At 32.1% G+C, this 23,558-nt stretch overlaps 1 protein-coding gene across 2 annotated transcripts in view; it reads left to right on the forward strand.

Moving 5' to 3' along the window:
* LOC129748612 (FK506-binding protein 2) overlaps positions 1-22,851 on the forward strand; it is a 92,916-nt gene extending 70,065 nt beyond the window's left edge. For both annotated transcript variants that reach the window (XM_055743273.1, XM_055743274.1), the window contains exons 3-5: positions 12,825-12,913; positions 12,985-13,172; positions 21,988-22,851. In XM_055743273.1, the coding sequence (XP_055599248.1) occupies positions 12,825-12,913; positions 12,985-13,172; positions 21,988-22,170 (460 nt within the window). In that variant the 3' untranslated portion in view covers positions 22,171-22,851. The remainder of the gene's footprint in view (positions 1-12,824; positions 12,914-12,984; positions 13,173-21,987) is intronic.
* Positions 22,852-23,558: the final 707 nt, after the last annotated feature.

The following is a 23,558-nucleotide window of genomic DNA, read 5'->3' on the forward strand; positions in this document are numbered from 1 at the left end:
ATAAAAAATTTACCTGAAATTTATTGTTTTTTGAAAATTCACACTTATGATTGTGAATTTTTTATGGTTATGTATTTAAAATATATTTTTTAATGAATTTATGAAAAAAACAACAATTCCTAACCTTTCAAATGCTACCTTCAGACCTGCAATACGATGTTAAATGAAAGAATGATCCCAAACTTTTTGCCGATACACCATACTAGGGGTGATCCCAAACTTTTGGACGATAACTTAAGTGTGTATTTTATTAATTAATAGTACATTCTTAACTTTTTGCACACAATTTTTTAATGTGTTTTGAGAAGTATAAAATAAGGATTCTAATGCAACTCAAATTTTGAAATTTGGTCCACCCTATCCCAAGATGATCGGCTTCGAATATTGAGTGCAATTTTTTGAAAATGTTCTAACTTTAGGTTAAGTTTTGGGTGCAAAACTAAAACATTATTTATGGGCAAAATACCTCCGAAATAGCTATTGCTCATTATCTTTCAAATGAGATCAGAAGATTTGCAATATGTCCTAAGACGGTTGAGATATGAACGATAAAAATTTGCATGTTTTTTAGCGGGTGATCCTAAACTTTTGGCCGGCAGTGTAGTAGAGTCACCCATACAAATTTGGATATCAACCTGTAGAGTTTTTTTTATCCGTGTGGAGTTAAAAATGTTTTGATCAATGTACTGAAGATTTATTTTTCCCCTTGGGGGGGAGGGGGGTGATCGCCCCCTTCACCCCCCCCCCCTCCCCGTAGACCAGCGCATGAAACACAGTCATTTTGAAATAATGTTTATAGCTGGTATGTTTTGTTCATTGTGTATAGTTTAATGGCGTCAAAAAATCGAAATAAATTCAAAATTGTTCGATGAAAATCGTAGCTCTGAACAAGCCTGAATTTACAGATTAAATTTTCTGCTGAAGGTTTTTGTAGCTGGATCTACACTTTAGAGGCCAGTGAAAAAGGCCTCGTCAAGCTATAGTGAAAATAACCGCTTCATTTTGACCTGTTTTCGATCGCTCCACTGTTCAAATATTTGCCTTGTACCAAATATCATTTATACTGGATTATTTCGGAAAAAAAACACTTATAAATATATCGAAGAGTTAAATTTTGAGGATAAAATGAAGAAAAAATTAATTTCTGTAAAGAAAAAGCTGCATGCTGCAAACATTCAGCCAAACGGCTGATAGCCTGATGTCCGATTCCTATACAAGCTCTTGGTTATCCCATTATGAGCCTTGAGAATTCAAGTACCGTCAACTGGGGCATCATGCAACACTTTTTAACTTCAATGGCTTCTTAAAACTTATTTAGGCCGGAACAAATTTAAAATCCTTCTTTTTTCCCACTGAGTTGGAACTTCGCGTGGGGGGAATAATAAAAAATAATGCGAAAAACAAATTGATTGGAATAAATTGCACAAAAGCTTGTAAACAACAAAATTGCATACTAAATCATTGCACAAAACCTATAAATCAAGTTTTTTTTATCGAAAAATTCAATAAAATCAACAATACGAAAGGTTAAATAACTGGCATCTTCTAAAATTTGTTTTTTGGTCTTGTAATCTTTTGGATTTTCGTTTTCGAAATTTGCATAAAATACTTCAAACTTTATTTATTCCTTCTTTTGGGATTTTTGGAAATTTCGAAGGGGGGTGACAAAAGATGAAATTGATATTTGTTCCTGACTTAATGTCCACAATTAATCATGTTGTATATAAAAATTTTTAAGGCTGATGGGAAATCAAATTGACGAAGCCAGAAAAAATGTTTGTTTATCCACTTATTTTTAAATTTACAAAGATATGCGATTTTCACACTACTACTAAAAAGGGATAAGTTGCAACAAACTTTGTTTTCAATGAAAAATCGAATGAAAACGTTTGAAAATTTAAAGTTTTTTATATCTTTGTGATGTCATAGCACCAATTGGAATAATTTTTGCTTTTGATTGAAAAATTTACAGTTTTGCCGTTAAAAATGTGTCAACAAAACTAAACATAACGGGGTTGCATACATTTAGGGGTAAAAAATACTACAAAAAATTCTACTAGCTGAAATTATTAAAAATAATGTCATGTAAATTAATGAATGTAACTCATAATTAGAGATGTACCAAATATTCGGTCGGCCGAATACCGCCAAAAAACCGCTAAGCCGAAAATATTCGGCTCACCGAATAGTTGAGCTAGGTAATCGGCCGAATAGGCCAATTAGGCCGAATATTTATGATTTTTAAATTTATATAAAAACAGACTTCTCAAATTTTCCAACTTATGTTGGATAATTTATTAAATTACCAAAAGTAATGTTGAAAAAACCTTAAAAATCATAGAAAATTTATGATTTCAGTAAAACATTTAAGATGTATTGGTTTATGTTTCACTGAAGATAGCTTTATACTTCGATTATCATTTATTCCAAATTTTCTTGATATATCCAGGCTTGCCAAAAATAAATATAGAATTAGAGTAAACGTTAAATCTGATCGAAAAGGCCACATGTTTTTTTAAATTTTTCGCATTTTATCCGGGTTTATTAAGAAATTACAAAAATCAAATGAGATAGGTATTTTTTTTTTATTTTTTAAATTTTCTGTTACAAAACGATTTTTTTGAGTAAATTTCGTTAGATACGATTTGAACACTGCTGTTATAATTCGATGAATACTTCCAATTTCATGTTATTTTGTTTCTTTTTTCTCTTGTATGTTTGAGAATAATGCCTAGTTTCTTTTCAGATTTTCCCTCTTTTACAAGTTTTTCAAAAAATCGTTCAGGCCCAGTCGTGTTGATACGTGCCGTAGAAAGAATTGTATGCTTAAGGTTAAAAATAATCGTTCTTTTTGGCAACTATTTTGCTGTTCGACGAATAAAGCATGGATCACTACAAATCTGGACGCATTAAAAAGGGTCTATCTCGGAGCTATGTAAACGAAATAAAATTGTTTGGCACTCAAATTGTAGGATTTTTACTGCACTTTTAAGAAAAAATAATAAAAAAATATTCCGATGTTGTTTTGATGAAATTTCGAACTTTTCGTCGAAAACAACTCATCCAAGTTTTGTTCCACAATCTCTTCATGTCTGTTGCATCCCGAGTCGTTCTACCATTCTTCTTCATCTTCTGATTAACAATTGCCCAAAATTTTCCGATAGGGCGGAATCGAGGGCAGTTGGGTGGGTTGATGTCCTTTTCGGCAAAATCCACCAGTTGGCCCGATACCACTGTAGTATCTCTTCGCTGTAGTGGCAGCTAGCCAAATCTAGCGAAAACTTTACTGGTCCTTTGTGAGATCTAATGTAAGGAAAAAAACATTTTTCAGGCACTCCTCCTTGTACATTTCGGAGTATATGGTCTTGTTTTTCACAAAAAACCGGGGTTTTTCCAGATCAAACACTTTTCTGGAAAGTTATTAGCAAAAAAGAATTTGAACTTGATGTGGACATCACCCCGACCAGTGGCTCTGTAAAATTTTTGGTCAGGAAGCCTCCCAAAATCAGATTTCGCGATTTTTGAACCATACCACATCGGGGTTTTTTGACGTGGGTGTCCAAAATTAGTTTTCGTCTCGCGGCTTCTATCACGTGTAACTTTTTTGAAACAAAACGAATCGTAATGAAATTTTCAGCACTGATAGAGGAAACATTTCTAAACAAAGTACTGTCAACAAATTCCAGATCCGACAACTAGGAGCGCTATGGTATAATAATAAGTGAGCCCAGATTTTCGATGATTCATGCTTTACCACTATTCGGTACATCTCTTCTCATAATCGTAAAGTGTTCAACGGCATCGAAACATGTAAAAATGTGTATATCTATTGCACAAATATTTGAGTTTTCTATAAAAATCAAAAACATTAAAATAAATATCTCACTACGTGAAAAACTTTGTCTTCATCATTTTGTTATCATTAATTGATATATTAAAAAAAAATGTAAGTGATGTCTCGCTTGACGATTCCAAACAAGCTCGAAAATGGATACTTCCATATTGAGGATTTTTAGCAATAAAGATTTTTTTCTAATTTCCTTCTATTTTTAGGGATAGTTTTGATATAAATTTCTTGATCGCCACCTTATATCGCCCATCTTATTTCGTCGTATGCTTGAAGCTACGAAAGATGTTTCAAAGCCTCTTATATCTTACCATAAGCTTTGGTTTAAAATAAAACTCATATAATCATGATTTTAGATTTAAATGTAACTTACTTCTCAAAATTAAGAACTCCTTGAGGATATTCATCCTTCTGGAAAGAGGAATAAACACTAATCGTTTTTTTTTGTTGCTGTAAGATATCTTTTCAGTGTTTTTTGAGTTTCAACTTTAAGTGATATAATGTTGGAATTTGTTTCTGGTATCCGCTGATTTTTTTTTCAAATTCATAAGAGTTTACAGTAAACACATTTGAAAATGTATCAGATAGGTGAGCACGGGATCTGAAGTATAATAAATTGTGGTCCTCTAGTCCTCTATTCTATGCTCATTCTATAAAACATTTCCGATAACAGCTTTGAATATTTTAATACTGATCCATTAGCAGTTCGCTGAACAGGATTTCTTTGGTATATGAGTTTCGCATGCATTTTCTAGAGTGCAAAAACTCACAATTCCTGAAAAAATCATATCAATAAACAGATCAAATTTGTCAAGAAATACCTTAAATCTTAACAAACTTTGTTGTTCTCCGGTGCGGCAAAACAAAAACAACCTTACCAGATCATTTAAATTTCTCATCAGTCACCTTTATTTGGGCAGGCAGGCAGGCACAATCGCGCTCAAGTGAACATGAAAAATTGTTGCACTTGTCTTGTTGATCCCCAGGAGAATCTGCCGACAAATAAGACCATCCATTCCACTTTTGCGCCATCCATGTTCTACTTGCGTTGCCACTTCCGCCTTTCGGTTCGGTAGAATGTTGACGATGATTATGATGTTTGTTTGTGGGGTTGGTGTTTGGTACATTTCCCTTTCCGGGTCGCGCGAGTATCATATTCTTTGCATCCTTGGCACTTTGCAAAGGATAGGTAACAGCCAGGCTTAAGATTTCAGCAATTGTCTCTTCTCGATAATCTTGCCTGATACAGAGCTTCTTTCACCAAGTAGGAGCCTAAACACATTAGGTGGGAGAGTTTACAGATTGGTTCTTTTCCCACCACCTGAAGGTTTTCCTTAGCAGGAAGTGCAGAAACAAGTTTCATCCTAGAGATTTGTTTGTTTTGTTCACACCAACTGAATTGGTGCGAGGATATTGGAAACGAGTTTTTGAAAATTTAAACGCTTTTAAAATTTTCAAACATGAGCTTGGAAAAATTTAAAAATAAATTAAAATTATAAATTGAGTAAAACATCAATACTTGAAATTACATCAAATGCAACTTTGTAGAAAACATTTTTCTTCCTTCATAAGGTCCACGTAATTGCTCCATGAACCAGTAAACCGCATCTATAAGTTGAGCCGGCAAGCTCAAGTAGCTCACTCGAGCTCAACAGGAGACAAATTTATCGTTCGATATGCAGTTGCCACATTTCTTCGGGCAAAAAAAAAACACTTCCCATCTTCCTTCAGGGCTCTAGCTGCGGGTATTCGCGGTTGTTGATGCCTGAAAACCGTTGAAAAAAGAGAAAAACCAACCAACAAGCTACATCGGTTCAAAATAAAACAAGCAAAATTACTTTCCATCCTTGAGGCTAGGAGCAAAGCAACGTCTTGTCTCTTGCCTGAGCAAATCCCATCGGAAGTTGACGCCAAATTCCATCGCTCAACCCACACCCGGCCGGCTTGCTGGCTGACTGATGGGCCCCAAGGCTTGTAGGAAGTCCCGGATACTCTCCGCCAGTCTAAACTCTAAACGAAAGGCATCGCGACCGTCTTGTGTCTTGTGATGTCATGTGGCTAACCGTTGTTGCGTTGGAAGTGAATGGACTCATTTCTCCATTTCAAGTGACATCATTAGATGTCTTGGGTAATTGTCAGTAACGTAAGACCGAAGAGATCAGCGGAAGCCGTTAAGGTCAGGTCGCGTTGAGAAAATGAGTTTTATTGAGTAATATATAATATAAAAAATTCAAGGCTTTAAAAATGATGTTTTGAAATTCATGTTTCCCCACACATACTTATAAAGGAAAGTGTTAAGAAAATATATCTGTCTCAAATCAAGCTGTTCGAAAGATTTTTGAAATCCTGTGTAGTGATCCGACATACATGGATTCAATTTTTCCTTTTCGCAAATATCCAATTCATGAGACTGTCTCCTCTTAAGTTTCAGTTCTGATCTGATTTTGAAAATAACTCCTTCAATTTCAGTTTTCCTCTGCCTCGGAATTTTTTCGAAGGTCATGATAAACTTCGAAAAAATGCCGAGGCAGAGGAAAACTGAAACTTCAGAGGGGACAGGCGCATGGAATGGATTGGATTTTTGGAAAATTTGAATAATCGTAATTCAAAATAACTACCCAGCACTGCTAGGCATTGTACTGATCCCATTCATGGATGAATATGGATGTTAAATTTATCTTACAGCTAAATAATGCCTTAATTCATGTCCGTAAGAAAAAATGTGAAGGTTTCTCCAAGAGAAAGAATTGACTTCAGAAGTACCTGGTCAAAATCTGGCTCTGAATCCTCTTTCAAATAAACAAAATATGTTTGTGCTTTCTATACGTTTGGATCAGTGCATGAGTTGCATGCAAACATGTGAAGAAACCGAAGAAGGTCATTTGCAATTTTTAGTCGGATAGAACAAAAAGTTTCAAAAACTTCGGATATCTTATCCAATTCACTCAACGCCAAAATTTAAAAAAATAGAGATGAGTAATTTTGAAAGATCATTCAGATGGAACAAATTTTTAAATTGAAATTCAATTCCTGATGAGAATTAGCCTCAACAATGAATTGTAAATAGTTGAACACTAAAAGAATCTATGCAAAATTTAAAGAAAGGTTGACAAAAATGACAAAAATGACAAAAATGACAAAAATGACAAAAATGACAAAAATGACAAAAATGACAAAAATGACAAAAATGACAAAAATGACAAAAATGACAAAAATGACAAAAATGACAAAAATGACAAAAATGACAAAAATGACAAAAATGACAAAAATGACAAAAATGACAAAAATGACAAAAATGACAAAAATGACAAAAATGACAAAAATGACAAAAATGACAAAAATGACAAAAATGACAAAAATGACAAAAATGACAAAAATGACAAAAATGACAGAAATGACAAAAATGACAAAAATGACAAAAATGACAAAAATGACAAAAATGACAAAAATGACAAAAATGACAAAAATGACAAAAATGACAAAAATGACAAAAATGACAAAAATGACAAAAATGACAAAAATGACAAAAATGACAAAAATGACAAAAATGACAAAAATGACAAAAATGACAAAAATGACAAAAATGACAAAAATGACAAAAATGCCAAAAATGACAAAAATGACAAAAATGACAAAAATGACAAAAATGACAAAAATGACAAAAATGACAAAAATGACAAAAATGACAAAAACGACAAAAATGTCAAAAATGACAAAAATGACAAAAATGACAAAAATGACAAAAATGACAAAAATGACAAAAATGACAAAAATGACAAAAATGACAAAAATGACAAAAATGACAAAAATGACAAAAATGACAAAAATGACAAAAATGACAAAAATGACAAAAATGACAAAAATGACAAAAATGACAAAAATGACAAAAATGACAAAAATGACAAAAATGACAAAAATGACAAAAATGACAAAAATGACAAAAATGACAAAAATGACAAAAATGACAAAAATGACAAAAATGACAAAAATGACAAAAATGACAAAAATGACAAAAATGACAAAAATGACAAAAATGACAAAAATGACAAAAATGACAAAAATGACAAAAATGACAAAAATGACAAAAATGACAAAAATGACAAAAATGACAAAAATGACAAAAATGACAAAAATGACAAAAATGACAAAAATGACAAAAATGACAAAAATGACAAAAATGACAAAAATGACAAAAATGACAAAAATGACAAAAATGACAAAAATGACAAAAATGACAAAAATGACAAAAATGACAAAAATGACAAAAATGACAAAAATGACAAAAATGACAAAAATGACAAAAATGACAAAAATGACAAAAATGACAAAAATGACAAAAATGACAAAAATGACAAAAATGACAAAAATGACAAAAATGACAAAAATGACAAAAATGACAAAAATGACAAAAATGACAAAAATGACAAAAATGACAAAAATGACAAAAATGACAAAAATGACAAAAATGACAAAAATGACAAAAATGACAAAAATGACAAAAATGACAAAAATGACAAAAATGACAAAAATGACAAAAATGACAAAAATGACAAAAATGACAAAAATGACAAAAATGACAAAAATGACAAAAATGACAAAAATGACAAAAATGACAAAAATGACAAAAATGACAAAAATGACAAAAATGACAAAAATGACAAAAATGACAAAAATGACAAAAATGACAAAAATGACAAAAATGACAAAAATGACAAAAATGACAAAAATGACAAAAATGACAAAATTGACAAAAATGACAAAAATTACAAAAATTACAAAAATTACAAAAATTACAAAAATTACAAAAATTACAAAAATTACAAAAATGACAAAAATGACAAAAATGACAAAAATGACAAAAATGACAAAAATGACAAAAATGACAAAAATGACAAAAATGACAAAAATGACAAAAATGACAAAAATGACAAAAATGACAAAAATTACGAAAATGACAAAAATTACAAAAATTACAAAAATAACAAAAATTACAAAAATTACAAAAATTACAAAAATTACAAAAATGACAAAAATTACAAAATTTACAGAAATTACAAAAATTACAAAAATTACAAAAATTAATAAAATTACAAAAATTACAAAAATTACAAAAATTACAAAAATTACAAAAATTACAAAAATTACAAAAATTACAAAAAATTACAAAAATGACAAAAATGACAAAAATTACAAAAATTACAAAAACTACAAAAATGACAAAAATTACAAAAATTACAAAAATTACAAAAATTACAAAAATTACAAAAATTACAAAAAATTACAAAAATAACAAAAATTACAAAAATTACAAAAATTACAAAAATAACAAAAATTACAAAAAATACAAAATTACAAAAATGACAAAAATTACAAAAATTTAAAAAAAATTACAAAAATTACAAAAATTACCAAAAGTAAAAAATATTCCAAAAATTAAAATATTACAAAAAATACAAAAATGACAAAAAGTGCAATAATTACAAAATTGGCACACAATTACAAAAAAAATATACACAAAAATTACTCAAAAGTTACACAAAAAGAACACCAAAATAACTCACTACCTTCACAAATCTTTTACAAAATCATCACTTTATTTTGATTAAAAATTGCACAAAAATTACACAAAAATTAATCGAAAATTCCAAGGCTGATTTTAAAATGGGACAAAAATTTCATTAAAAATGCACAAAAATAGCATAAAATTATACAAAATTACACAAAACTACACAAAATTACAGAAAAATTATTAAAAATTACACAAAAATTTAAAAAATTTAACTGATATTCAAAAACTTTACACCAAAATAACTTTAAATTACACAAAAATTAAACAAAAATTACGCAAAAATAGCTATATTAAACAAAAATTTTGAAAATAATACAAAAGTTTCTCAAGAATTACACAAAATTATCCAATAATAACAGAACGATAGCTCAAAATCACACAAAAAATTCTCAATAAAAATTGCTCAAAAATTACACCAAAAATACTCAAAAACTACACAAAAATCATTGAAAATTACACAAAAATCATTAAAAATTCACTCGAAAATGGTTTGAAAGTTACAGGCACTTGAATGAAACAAAACTTGCATAAATTGATGTTAAAGTTCTTCATTAAGTGGGTTTGATAACGTCTATTTCACAACATCACAATTGATTCTTCTAAATCAAGTTTATATAACTGGTGAAAAATTCTCACCATTACGTTAATCAAAGTAAAAACATTAAAAAACGTTTGTAGAAAGTAAGATAAATTAAACTTTAAATAGTTTTTGTCTAGAAAAGTTTCAAAGAATGAAATAGCAAATATCGTGAATCGGCAAGCAGTAAATATAATTTGAAAATAAATCCTGAAACCTAAAGAGACTCAGAGGCTGAGTTTCCAGTAGTTTTAATGTTTAAAGTTACTAGAAACCTTTTCTTGCCCAATAAATTTAAAACATCTTAAAATCTCTATATAAGTAAAACATATTTTGTTTTCATCTTTATTCTTGGAACGAAAATTTAAAGAAACTTTTTTAAATTCTTAAACTGCAGTTCAATTTTAAATTAAGAGTTCCAAAATGGTACTTGAACGTTATAGATAACTGGTTATTTCAAAACTTTGGGCATTCAAAATCCTCGTTTTCTTTTGTCAAAACTTTGTTATACTTTCTGAGATATCATTTGAAGAATTGCTGTCAAATTTAGCACTGTGTTGGAAATTATGTAGTTTTGTGTTTTAGAAACAAAATCATTTTTTAATTGCTTTAAATTTCGAGAAAGCATATTCAAAAAAAACAAATCACATATTCAACTTAAATTATGTAACTTCATCTACAGAAACAGTGTTATCATTTGATTTTGTCAACTTCGTTTATTTATGTGTTCGCTTTTAAGTCTGTGAAGATTGTGCGAAACTGAACAGAGTCCGTACTTTTACCCAGATTTAGATAGCAGTCTATCAAAAAATTTATTGTTAACAAAACAATAAGCAGAATTTTTGCGAATTTTATTATTCTAAAAATTCATAAATAATAGACAATTTAAAAAAAACTTAAACCCGGAAACGGAATTGATAAGAGCATTGGGATCAATCGAATCAAAAGTTGAATAAAAGTTGTGATTTTAAAAGTAAGACATCAATAAATGATTTCTTTTTATCGAGTGAACAGTTCAATTATTACTATTTCAATAAGATATAAGAACTATTACAATAAACATTTTGTTGAATTTGGATTTAAATTTAAAAACACTGAGCTGCATTCACAGTTTTCCATTCTTGAAACACATTTCAATATTAGGAGTTCAATGATTAAACCAATTTAATCGCTAGTCCACTGATGGCATGGGTTCGATTCCCATCTCGGTACTGGATGTAGAATGTTAATCTTAAGTTGTCCACGTCATTTATTAAGTCTGTCAAGCCTAAACCGGCCAAGACGGTGTATGTCTTTTAAAAACCGAAATCGCAAAGTGATAGAAATATAATTGAATATCATACTAAGGATGATATGAACCAAATTTTTATGCATAATTTTAATATTTTAATAATAAATAGCCGATTTTCAAAACTGGCGGGCTAAATGCGCATATTTATGGTTTTAGCTATATTTCATTTACACTTGCAATATTTTTTTTATATTATTGAATTGAAAATGGTAGAAACGGATGTAAAACATACATCGAGGCTGAAATTTTGGTGAAATTTTAGTTATCACTAGCTCTTTTGCATGAAACATAGGTATGCCATATAGTCATATTTCATGAAAATATTTTGTTCCTATCGTATTTTTATCGGATCAGTATTAAGCTCTTCTATGTTTACTCTAAGATTGTGATTTTAGCAAGATTTAATGTTTCAATGATAACAAGTAAAAAATGTATAAGAGTTAACTGTTTTTTTCTAGATATAGGCATTTAACCTGCCTGATATGGGCATTCAAAACCTGTCTCTTATTCCAATATCTTATCATTTACAGCTTTGCCAAAAGCTTCAATTTGTTGAATTTTCGATGTTCAGATGAATAAGAAAGAAAAACCATTAACATTTTTGTTTACAAACTCTGTACGCACGATAATTAAAGTTCAATATATTTTAACAAAACTTGCAAAAATCTTGTTGGAATTTTTTATTTTTTATAATAAATTCAAATAAATTAAGTTTTAAAGACCTTGACCTAATTTGATGTTAGGAAATAAAAAGATAATATGTTAGTTTTAACGAGTTCATATAATTAGCTAAGTCATCAAAACGCTTTTTTTTGAGTAATCAAATTTTTGCTTCTGTAATACGATACATTTTTTAAAGGTACATTTGCAAAATAAAGCTAGTTTTCGTAAGTTAAAATTTAAATGATGCACCCGTTTTTTCCTAGCATTTAATCTTCCTGTGCCGATCAATGTTTGGTTTTAATTAAAAAATAATTTCATAAGGATTTCTACAATTTCCTCCTGCTTGCACCCATTCATACGAGAAAGGGCTTACCTAACGTCTTCCTTTGCTTGGAAGTAGTACTCCCTTCAAACAATCTCCGCCACACGGCTGATGTGAGGCAAAACAGGATCCGGGAAACAAACAGAACCACTTTTCACCACTTTTTACTCCTTCCGGGGCTGAACTCCCCGACATTGTCAGTGGATGTCGTGTAGAAAAGTATAATTTTACAGCACATGAATCATTTCACTTGAACCAACCCATCTCCCCGGCTGAGCACGCTCTTTCTATTAGTTTTGCATTTATGGGAATATTTGCAAATGAATTTAACCGAAAAACCCCAAACCTTCGTTTTTCGAAGGTGTAAGGACGATGGAGACTGTTCAAATAATGTAGGAGTTTCCCCCTTTTCTTCTCCATAAAGTACCTAAAGCAAGGCAATGATAATTTTTCAATTACATTTTAAATTCATTACTAGCCCAAGCAAAAGTTACTCGAGTAGTGCAGTCGTATTCTAACATTTCCATTTTTTTTGTTTTTCCCATCTATTTGCAGCTTTGACCGTGACCAGCCATTCACCTTCCAGCTCGGAGCAGGACAAGTCATTAAGGGTTGGGACCAGGGATTGGTTGATATGTGCGTTGGTAAGTTGAACTGTTCCCTTTAAATTGACCAAATGAATTCGGGTCTTAATGTGTTTTTGTTTATTTTTTAGGAGAAAAGCGTAAGTTGACCATCCCTCCAGAGCTCGGATATGGAGATCGGGGCGCTGGAAATGTCATTCCTGGAGGTGCCACCCTTATTTTTGACGTCGAACTGATCAACATCGGTGACTCGCCCCCAACCACCAACGTGTTCAAGGAGATCGACGAGAACAAGGACATGCAGCTGAGCCGCGAAGAGGTTAGTGGATCTGCTCAAAGTATTTTTTTTTAATTAATGATTTACCTAAGAGAAAAGATAACTTGAAAAAAAGCTTATCAAAAATATTATAACTTAACAGGAAATATTTACTAACATTGCTTAAACTCGCAATTCTAGAACTTAATTTAGGGCTAGAAATGGTAATGTAAGAGCTTTTGTTGTTGCGGAAAAAAGATCGAGGCTTTATAAAATTTTACAAAAAAGTTGATGAAAAATGAAAACATTTTATATCTGATGGCGTGCAATGGAACGAACAAAGGTTAGTTTCAAAAACCGATATTTGCGTTACTTGAATTACAAAACAAGGGCCACACTTACCTTCATTATATTGGATTGAAAACCCAACTTAACAAAATCGCTAAATGTTTTGTATAAAATAGCGATAAATAATTCAAACACCAATCGCTTATCGCTGAAATTATAATAAGAAAAAAGGAAAACAAAAACAAGCTTTCTTTAAGCCGCTTCAAATAATAAATTAACAAAAAAACAAACTATTTGAAAAAATTGTATACAACTCTTTGCAGTCTGGTCCTTTCAAGAATACAGGTTCGGTGTTTTTCATGAAAAGTGCCGTAAAATTTATGAAAAGTTTTTTTTTTTGCAGTAGAATTTTTCTACTGACCCTCTTTGAGCAATTGATGAAGATAGTTAGGCTTCTAAGTTGTGAAATTCTTGGCGTTGATTAAGTAAACACTGTAAAGACCATCGTTGAATACATGTTTTACTTATTCAAGGCTGGATTAAAGGGGAAGGGGCTATAGAAGGCAATCGCTCCACCCTTCTCCTCTGCTCAAGAAACTTAAAAAAAAAGGTTTTGCTTTAAACAGTAATAAAAACCAGCATACCAGATCTGAGTGTTAAAAATTTATAAATCTAAAACTAGCTCGGGGGTCCCTGAAATATTAATTATTTCAGGATTCACAATTCAATGGCTTATAATAATGAACATGATATTGAAATATATTTTCTAGATAACCACTGTACGCATAATAATAACGGAACAAATATAAAATTCTATTTTTGTCTAATCCCCTCTCCCCCCCTTCCCCCCATTCACCGAATATTCCGAAGGGGGAATAAATAACATTGTAGGTATTTTAATGAACAGTCTGAAAAAATCTTCTTAAATTCAAACATTTTAAAGAGCGAAAGTATATCTGTTAAAAATAATGATTTTAACAATTTTTATTTCGAAGATTTTATCAAATTTTCAATCTAAAATAACATGATTATTCCATTTTGTGCATTGAAGATTATATGCAAGTTTGTTGCTTGCAAAGTTTTGTCCAGTTTATTCCAATTTATTGAAAATTAGTATGACTGTTATTATCCCCCCCTCTTGGTGTTTAAACTCCAAGTGAAAAAAGAAGGATTTAAAATTTGTTTTGGCTATAAAAAATGCATTAAATATAACGTCATTTCTCTGGGGACAAATGTTAAAAGGTTTTTGTGATATGATTTCATTTTGTAGTTATTTATTCTCATTTCTCAACATTCAAATACGGTTTTTTTTTTTGAAAATTACATCCGGTCAGTTCTGAACAAAAAAAGCAAAAAAAAAATATAGCTTATTAAATACTAATAACAGCATTTTTGAATAGGGCTGATCCATCAATAATTTTTGGAATTCTCCAGAATACAAGTTTTGACCGATATCCCATAGTTCCGGTAGAAACCGCTCTTTATTTAGATTATTCATTCCATTGTCAATTCGGAGTTCTATTTTTTACCTAGTCTGATTATGTATTCTTATTTTTATGAATTCTTATCCTTCAACACTTTTCTTTGGATTCATATTTTGTTTTCATGTATTTTTTTTCGTTGATTTTGAGTTTTAATGTTGAAATAAAAAAATCACTTTGATCGTTAAACTTTGATAAATACTTTAATTTATTATTAAAAGTTTGAAATATTCATCAATCTTTCATATTCAATATATAATATAAAAGATTTAATTTTTTTCAAAGAAAACTGAAATAATTTAGTTATTTTATTCTAGAATTGGAATCTTTATCAAAACTTATATTCTGATTTTCAACAAAATGCACACTTTTTTAATTTTTATTCTGCAAAACACATACAAATTTTAATTCTGAATTGTATCACTTATGCAGAATTATATGAGTTCTGACATTGATCTTTTTTTTACAGGATTTGTCAGTTGAGTTTGGATAAGCAATTCTATTCTTATTCTATAATTCTCTAGTCCCAATTTTTAAAAGCTACAATTGCATTTTTTGACATAATTCTGAAATAAGATCCTAGTTTTTTTGTGAAATCTATGCTCATGCATGGATTCTACAAATGAAGTGTAAACGCGTGTCTTCAATAGTTTATTTCAGTGTGAAATTATCAAAATATTTGATTATCAAATGATTTGATTTGGCTTTTTTTTGTGTCAGACCATTTCGGAGGTACGACAAAAAACACTTTTGTCTTGTGAACAGTTGACTGAAAACAGAAGTTTTAATACATTTAGATTCAAATTCTCCCACGAATTTAAAACATACACAATTAATAATAGAACAAACCAGGGTTGGTAGATTTCGCCCGTCACGCTAGACCTGACTTGTTTTGTTTCATCAATCGACCGGCACTGTATTCAATTGACGGAACCCTACTACTCGCATGACGGATAAAGTGGGCCATAGACTACACCACATTTGTACAAATGCGATGAAATTCGATGATATTCTGTCGCTGTGAACAGGATTTGCATCATGTATGGAACTGCTGGAATGAGCGCTCAAACGGTTTGAGTAAAATCGGTCCGGATCGAAATATTTTGTACAAACAATCCTCTGTGGCATAGTGTATGGTGCTGTTTGTACAACATTCAGGCTTTTTACTCAGTCCCAGCCGGGGTGGAGGTGGTTTTTTGTTGTTGCTGTTTCCGTTAGCCATCGTTTGTGTTTGCGCGAAATTTGTTTGTATCGTGTGTGGGCGAGCAAAGATCGAATTTGCACACGCCATTTGTATAGTCTATGTATAGCCCACTTTAAGCACGAGTCAACATTTCTCTGTCTTTCGTTGCGATTGGCAAAGCTCCACAAATACAATAAGAAACTGAAAACGGGCTTGCTGGCAGGAGCAACAATAAATGCGTTTCTTTTTTTTTGTCTTCGGTCGTTTGAATGCGATTGGTGATTGCTTGACTATGAAATTCTTTTAGCTTCAATCGACTGGGGGATAAGTGACTGGCAAACGAAGTGACTGGCCGATGAGGAGCAGTCAATTGAGTTTGACGGACCAAGAGGCTCCACAGTCACAGTTTTTTGACTAATGACGATGACTTTTGCCAAGCCTGGAACAAACAACTTTACAACATTATGGCGGTGGTTGAATAGTTCAGCTGGACAGTATACTTAAAGGTGTTTAAGTATCACATCAGGTCAATCAGAATTTTTCAGGACACCACCAAATAAATAGAAATAACAGGCAGATCTGCTTAGATTGCTTGGATATAGGTGAATTACAGGTACTGAAGGTGTCTCAAATTATGCAACTGAAGCGAACAGAACCATGCCTGGCCTTCAGTGTATATCGAAAAACACCATTTAAATATCATCAGAACCAAAGATTATCATCAGATAAACTATTTAATTGTCGATTTGTTTGATGTTCTCATCAATCATTTAACTATGAGTTCGGTCATATCTTAGATGTCTTTTGAAAGTCAGGGCATATCAAAACATTTTACAGACTTTTATTAAAAAATCAGGACAATTCAGGCGTTTTTTGAATATTAAGGCCAGTCTTCGAAAATCAGGACAAGTCCTGAAAAATCGGGACACCTGGCACCCCTGCATCAGGTTGACCACTAGTAGTGAGAACGATCAGGTTTCTTAAAAAAAACCGTCTTATGCAGAACTTTATCTTGTTAGCAAAATAATTAAATATGTTTTCAATATATCTGCTACAAATATATCATTTCCAAAAAAATTTAGGGGCCCTGATGCTCCGGGCCCTAACCCGGCCCTGCACTTATTAAAAAAATGTATGGCTAAAATTCTCTGAAAATAATTTTCACTCAAAATGTAAGTGACGATTGGAGTGAATTTTGGCCATTCGTCAATTCATGTGAATTTAAAATGACCGTCAAGAAAATTTCAAGTGAGCGGCGAAATGAATTTTAAGTTGGAATAAACAGAATTTACAGGTGTAATTTCGGCATTTCAATTATCCATGAAGTTTGGGATTCAAACCAATTTATTATTGAAATAAATAATGGAAAGATAAGAGTTTTTTCCAATTAATTTGTTGGGTCCAAATAAAAGTTCCGATTTTAAAAACCGTCCATTTTCCACTTAGACAGGACATACTATTTACTGTTTTCTGCAAATGGTAATAAATAAATTGGATAATTTTCGAGTATTGACTTGATTGATACTTACTTTTATTTTTTCTGTGCTTGAAAGATTCAAAAAATCTTAATTGGACAATATTGGACGTATAGGCACCATTTTGCCCCCTCCCCCCATTCTGATGGTTACGTTTAATTCATCACAATTCACCTTCAATAACAAATAACTAATATCATTGCAATGCTAAACGATATTTTCATCGAGCTCTGGAAGTATACAATTGCTTTAATACTCATAAATAACTCTTTTTCTGCGTCTACAAGCAAAAACACAACTCGTTTAAGTTTCCATTACAAACCACAATAAACATATTTTATCCCAACATTGTTGACATGCGCTATTCGTAAATTCATTTCAATTTTAAGTGATCGGTCAAGTAAACAGAGAAGTAAGTAGACATCCAGTAGAATTTTACTGCCGGTCACTTAAAAATCGAGTGATTAGTATGTGAATATTGACTTGCTCACTTTAAATTTAAGTCAAGGGCAAGTGAAATGTATATGAGTCACTTGAAATGGAGAAATTCACTGAATTCTTACTTTTAAGTGAATTTTCAAGTGTATTTTAAGTGTGATTTTGGGTTCAGTGTAGGGATACCATATCCTGCAATCCCAAAAGATAGGGAAAACTTCACTACTGCCGGACACCAATAACTTCAAAAATATATTTTTGCGAATATTGGTTGCTCTACCTATTTGAAGGGTATCAATATTATGATCACTAAACTATCCTACCTACCTTACCTAAGAGTCCGGTGCCGATTGACGATCCGGAGCCAGCGTCTTCACCTGGTCCCAGTCATGATTCTCGTCGACTGTTCGGATTTCAGAGGCTAGGCTTCGCTGCCACGAGTTTCTGGGTCTGCCTCTTCTTCGATGACCTTCTGCATTCCAATCTAGTACCTCTCTGCAAATCTCGTTTTCATCTTTCCGCAGCGCGTGCCCAATCCATCTCCACTTACGTTCCAGAATCTCAATTTCTAGCGTCCCTTGATGACACGGGCTATGAAGTTCCACGTTTGAGATCCAATTGCCAGGCCACCAAGTGCCACTAAACTATATTAGAAAAAAACAATTAATAACATATTCATGTAGTAAGAGAAAACAATTTATTTTAGTTTGAATCCTTATCTTCAGCTTACCATTTGAGGGTGCTATACTGCCCTTCTAAGCAAGATTGTCCCATGTGTGAAAACAAGCTAGCGAGAAAAAACGCGATTGAAATTTCGATCTGTTTTTCGGATTTTTGTTAAATTTATGGCTCTTCCGCACCTTTCATGCATATTGTTTTTGTAGTTGGTCAATTTACATTGGAATCTATACTTACTTTTTGTTTTTTTTTCCTCAAAGCAGAAGATAGTCGTCAAAAACGCTTCGTGTGACACTTTTGCGTAGAATTTGAGCGTGTGTTTTTTTGTTTCTATCACAGCAAGAAAAATTTGTGTAATTTTAGATTGAAAACGATGCACGAAAACGGAACATCGTTTATAATCTAAAATTACATCATCATTACATTGAGGCGTGTAAATTTAGACCAAAAACTGGCACGGAAAGAGAACAGCTTACTGTCGTGTAAAAATACACAGCGATGTAAAATTTTAGATTTTGTTTCGGGATACTTGCACTTTTATGGAATAATGAGATATGATGAGCCTTTTGAAAAGAAAAATTACACTAGTTTACTACTATTAAACATTTATTTAAAAAAAACATGAATAGTGAAAAAAACAAAGTACATCCACCATCACGAGCACCGCCATGCTGGGGCATTCTGCTGATATTCTATCCGGTCAGCGTCACTGGGGGACCAAAGGGAATCCGTTCCGGACTGTCATGGTCCTGATTCAGACGTCACTGTAGGATGGATTTTGCTCAAAAATGCCTCGGATTGTTCAGGCAAATTCCTCTCCTAGCAATCAAATTCCGAATCCCTGCCAATGCCCTGCCGTCGCTGTAATCGAGAAACAAATAATTAATTTCAATAACATCATTTGTTTGTTTATTAATTCAAAAACCTACCACTTTTACCATAGAGATGATGGAGCTTCGTCTTGGAACGACACTCGGTTTCCGAAAAATGACTCGACTGGCAAATGGCACGAACAAACAGTATCTGTCAATTTTAAATCAAACAGATATAATTTTACACTGCTTGTGATATAAATTTCATTGGATGCTTTATTTTTACATCACGGAATGTAAAATTATACCGAGATAATTTGTCTTTATTCGCTTTTTGAAAAAAGACTACAATTACATCAAAAGGAGTGGAAAACTACATCATTTTTTAATTACACTTGTGAAAAAATAGATCACTTGCGTTTTAAATTCCGTATACTTTTAGAAATTTTTTGCTGTGATAGAAAAACTGTCACACGAGCTCTTTTTTCTTCTTTGTTATTGTACGGGAACGGGAGAGATTTTAAAGTGTTCCGGAAAAAAAATATAATTGAGCGTTCAAAACAATTAATAAGATGAGTGCATTATTGATGCTGAAGGTTTACGGTGTGGAGTCAAGTTTAGAGAACAGTGACAGACAGTAATGACGATTTCCTCGGATTCAATGACACCGAAATCAGAATTGGATCAGAACGGTTCTTAAAATGTTTTTTCTAAGTTTAAGGATGATCCGATTCAAGTTTTTTTTTAATTTTTTTTAGAACCATGAAAGAAATAATCAAGGAAGATTCTACGCGGAAGCGCAATATTGCGCATCGATTAATTGTTTTCCTGTGGATGCCGGAAGCATTGCCATAACCATATTAGCCGGGATGATCGAGCTCATTTGAATAACACATTCTGGAGCTTCGATAACGTAGGCCACAAAATACTATAAGTATCCGAAAATATGCTTAATATGAGGAAAAAAAATAAGACAAAATGATGGATCTGAACCGGAAGTGGAGAAAAATCTTTCACTGAAGTGACCCCCTCTCCCTTGTCCATCCCTGTGACCTTCATTCATAAAAAAAATACATTTAACGTTCAACATTACAGACTGTAATTTACAGTACATACAATGTGTCACAAAGGCGATTTTTGAAGAATTCTGTTACAGTCGAGTGGTTTTTGAAGAGTTTTTCTCAGTGGGACATTCTTGCGTAGAAACATCAACATAGAGACAACCACCTGGATGAAAATTTCGTAGATGTTCAGAACAAAGTATACTTTTTTGTGTTTGTATTCGAAAGATAACACCATAATAAGCAGTTTCCAGCAAAAAAGTGAAAATGACCCAAAAGTCACATGGGACATTCTTGCGTAGAACGGCAGTATAGAGATCTCTGTTATGTTGTGAGCCTACTTGGTTGAATGATTCACCTGAGTCGATTGCTTTGATTCAGCTATAAAGAGGAAAAAAAATGTTTGATTTTGAATTTTTTCTTGCCCGATGAAAGACAACAATATGGTGTCTGTTCATAGAAAAACGCACTTTTTTTTTTATTTCCTTGACGTTTACGTGCAATTCACATTTAAAACCAGCCGAAAAAACTGACTATAATACAACTGCAAAGTTTAGGCGATCCTCTCCGTACTACTAGGCAAAAGCTTTCGATGCCTATCATCAGGTTTAAATACTAAGAAACAAACATCATCAAAAAATGAACTATTTGAAAAATTATCTTCTGATAGCTAGAATTCAGATAAAAAAGGAGTCACTCATAACAATGAGTGAAGCTGAGAAAGCCATTCGCCAGATGTACAGCCAGCCAGCTCCCAATTTTCAAAGAACAGGTTTTCAAAAATGGTTACTTTGGGTAAATTGAGTCAAGGGTGTTAAAAAGTTTATTTTTTTTTTTCAAAGTGGATAATGAGCACCAGCAGACTAATATTTATCCAATAATAACGCATGTTCTTCAACATTATTAGAAATTGGCATGACATTTTCGGTGTCACAATAATTACGTTTTCGCCTTTTTGACAAAGAACGAATGATTGCAATGGTAAAAATAATCTCTGAATAAAGAAAATTGGAATTCAAATTTGTTTTACAACTCAATCAAAGCAATCAAAAGATTCTATTTTTAGCAACTTACTATCTTCTTCAGTAAGCGTTTTCGATCAATCGAAATCTTTTATAATACCTTGATTGAATGAAAGGGAAATTTTCGATTGCGATAGGTCCCTTGAATAAAGGATCAAGTCTTATTTAAATATAAACATCTCTATGTTTTTCACTCCACTCAATATATTTTAATTCATTCATGGGATCAAGTTTCGTTTTAACTTTTGGACCATAGAAACTTGGAATAAATGCTGTCAAAAAACGTAAAAGATGGTGGGTTACTAATGTTTCCAAAAAGTAGTGATGCAACCTAATAGAATGGGATCAAGTATCCCCATTCTACCCTATTTATTGTTTACTTGAATATTTGACAACATCAAAAATTTCCCTATAACTCAAACATGTTTTATTTACTGTTTCAGGTCAGCGAATACCTGAAGAAGCAGATGGTGGCCGCCGACGGTGGCCAGGAGTCCGAGGACATCAAGAACATGATCGCCGAGCATGACAAACTGGTGGAGGAAATCTTCCAGCACGAGGACAAGGACAAGAACGGCTTCATCTCCCACGATGAGTTCTCGGGTCCAAAGCACGACGAGCTGTAAAAGATCCTCGATCTTTTCCGGGAAGCTTTACTTCCGAACTTCCCCCCCCCCTTTACCTTAGCTTTAATCCTCGTTGTTCAATTCTCAACTCCTTTCGCTGTTTCCGCCCTAAAGCGGAAGCAGGTTCCAATTTGTTGCAATTTTTAACTATTTTTCTTGTTTCCTGTTTACTTAAGCATTTAAGACTCGTAGAATGGTTTACGTTAGTAGATGAAAAACAGAGAATTATATTTTTTATTTCCGACCGTGATGCGACTATTTAAACCTTCATATTTTACAACTTTGAGAGGTAGATTATTTATTTTACCACGGTATGTCACTCGAAGCAGTTATTGTTGTGAAAAATTCGTTCATCGTTAGCAGTTCGTTTACGAAGATAAAAAGTCCGTTTCTATTGGTGTAAATATATTAAAAGTGGTGCAATCATTTTTTAATAACAAATTTTCTTTTGAGTTTATTTATCATCGAAAAATTATTTGAAAAAAGTAACGTGTCGTAAGAAAAATTTGCACAAATTTAACTGTTAGCTGGGAAAACAGGCTAGAATATGAAGATAGGAAAAAAACAATACCGGTGTTCAAAAGTTAACATATTTGTTTCGATACCGTAACAACGCAACACATCACACATACGAGAAACATATCACAGTTTAGGAAAGTAATAAAAGACATTTTGTAAAGACGTGTTTGTTGTTTGAATTGATCCTGAAAGAAGTTCATTTGGCTCTAAGTGATCGATAATTGCCAACAATCTTGGCATCAAATAAAAGAATACATAACAAATTTCAATAAATTAATATCTTGTGTAATATCATGCTTGTGATACCATTTTCGTTCGAGCTCAGGTAAATTGTATGGGAGTTTGTATAGGAGTTTGTATGGGAGCCTGCCTCCCATAAAAATTGAGATTCTTAAAACTATGAGACAAACCATCCTTGGCCCAAAACACCCTCGGGTAGCAAATTTCACGAAATTCCGGCCACCCGTTTGTAAGTGATGGTGTTACAAAAAATACTTCTCTTTATTCATATAGCTCAGTGGTCAGCAACCTTTTTAGTCAGTAGAGCTGAAAACTTCTAGTTTTCAACATTTCAGATTTCGAAAATGCTACTTTAATTAAATAATTCATTTTGTTTATAATAAACAAAAACCAAAATATTTGAATAATCAATGAACATAAGTTTTTCAAAAATAACTTAAACAGTATTTTTTTTCAACTCCTGTATTTTTCTTTTAAACCTGTTTCTGATCACCATTAAGGTGGCACATGGGTTCTCTTCTGGATAGCCAACTCTTCTAACTCTTCAAATATATGCCAGCGTATTAAAATGGACATAAAATCAAACTATGATTTTATATCAATTTTAATACGCTGACAAATATCCACTC

The sequence above is a fragment of the Uranotaenia lowii genome, chromosome 2, assembly GCF_029784155.1.
Source record: "Uranotaenia lowii strain MFRU-FL chromosome 2, ASM2978415v1, whole genome shotgun sequence".
Classification (NCBI taxonomy): Eukaryota; Metazoa; Arthropoda; class Insecta; order Diptera; family Culicidae; genus Uranotaenia; species Uranotaenia lowii.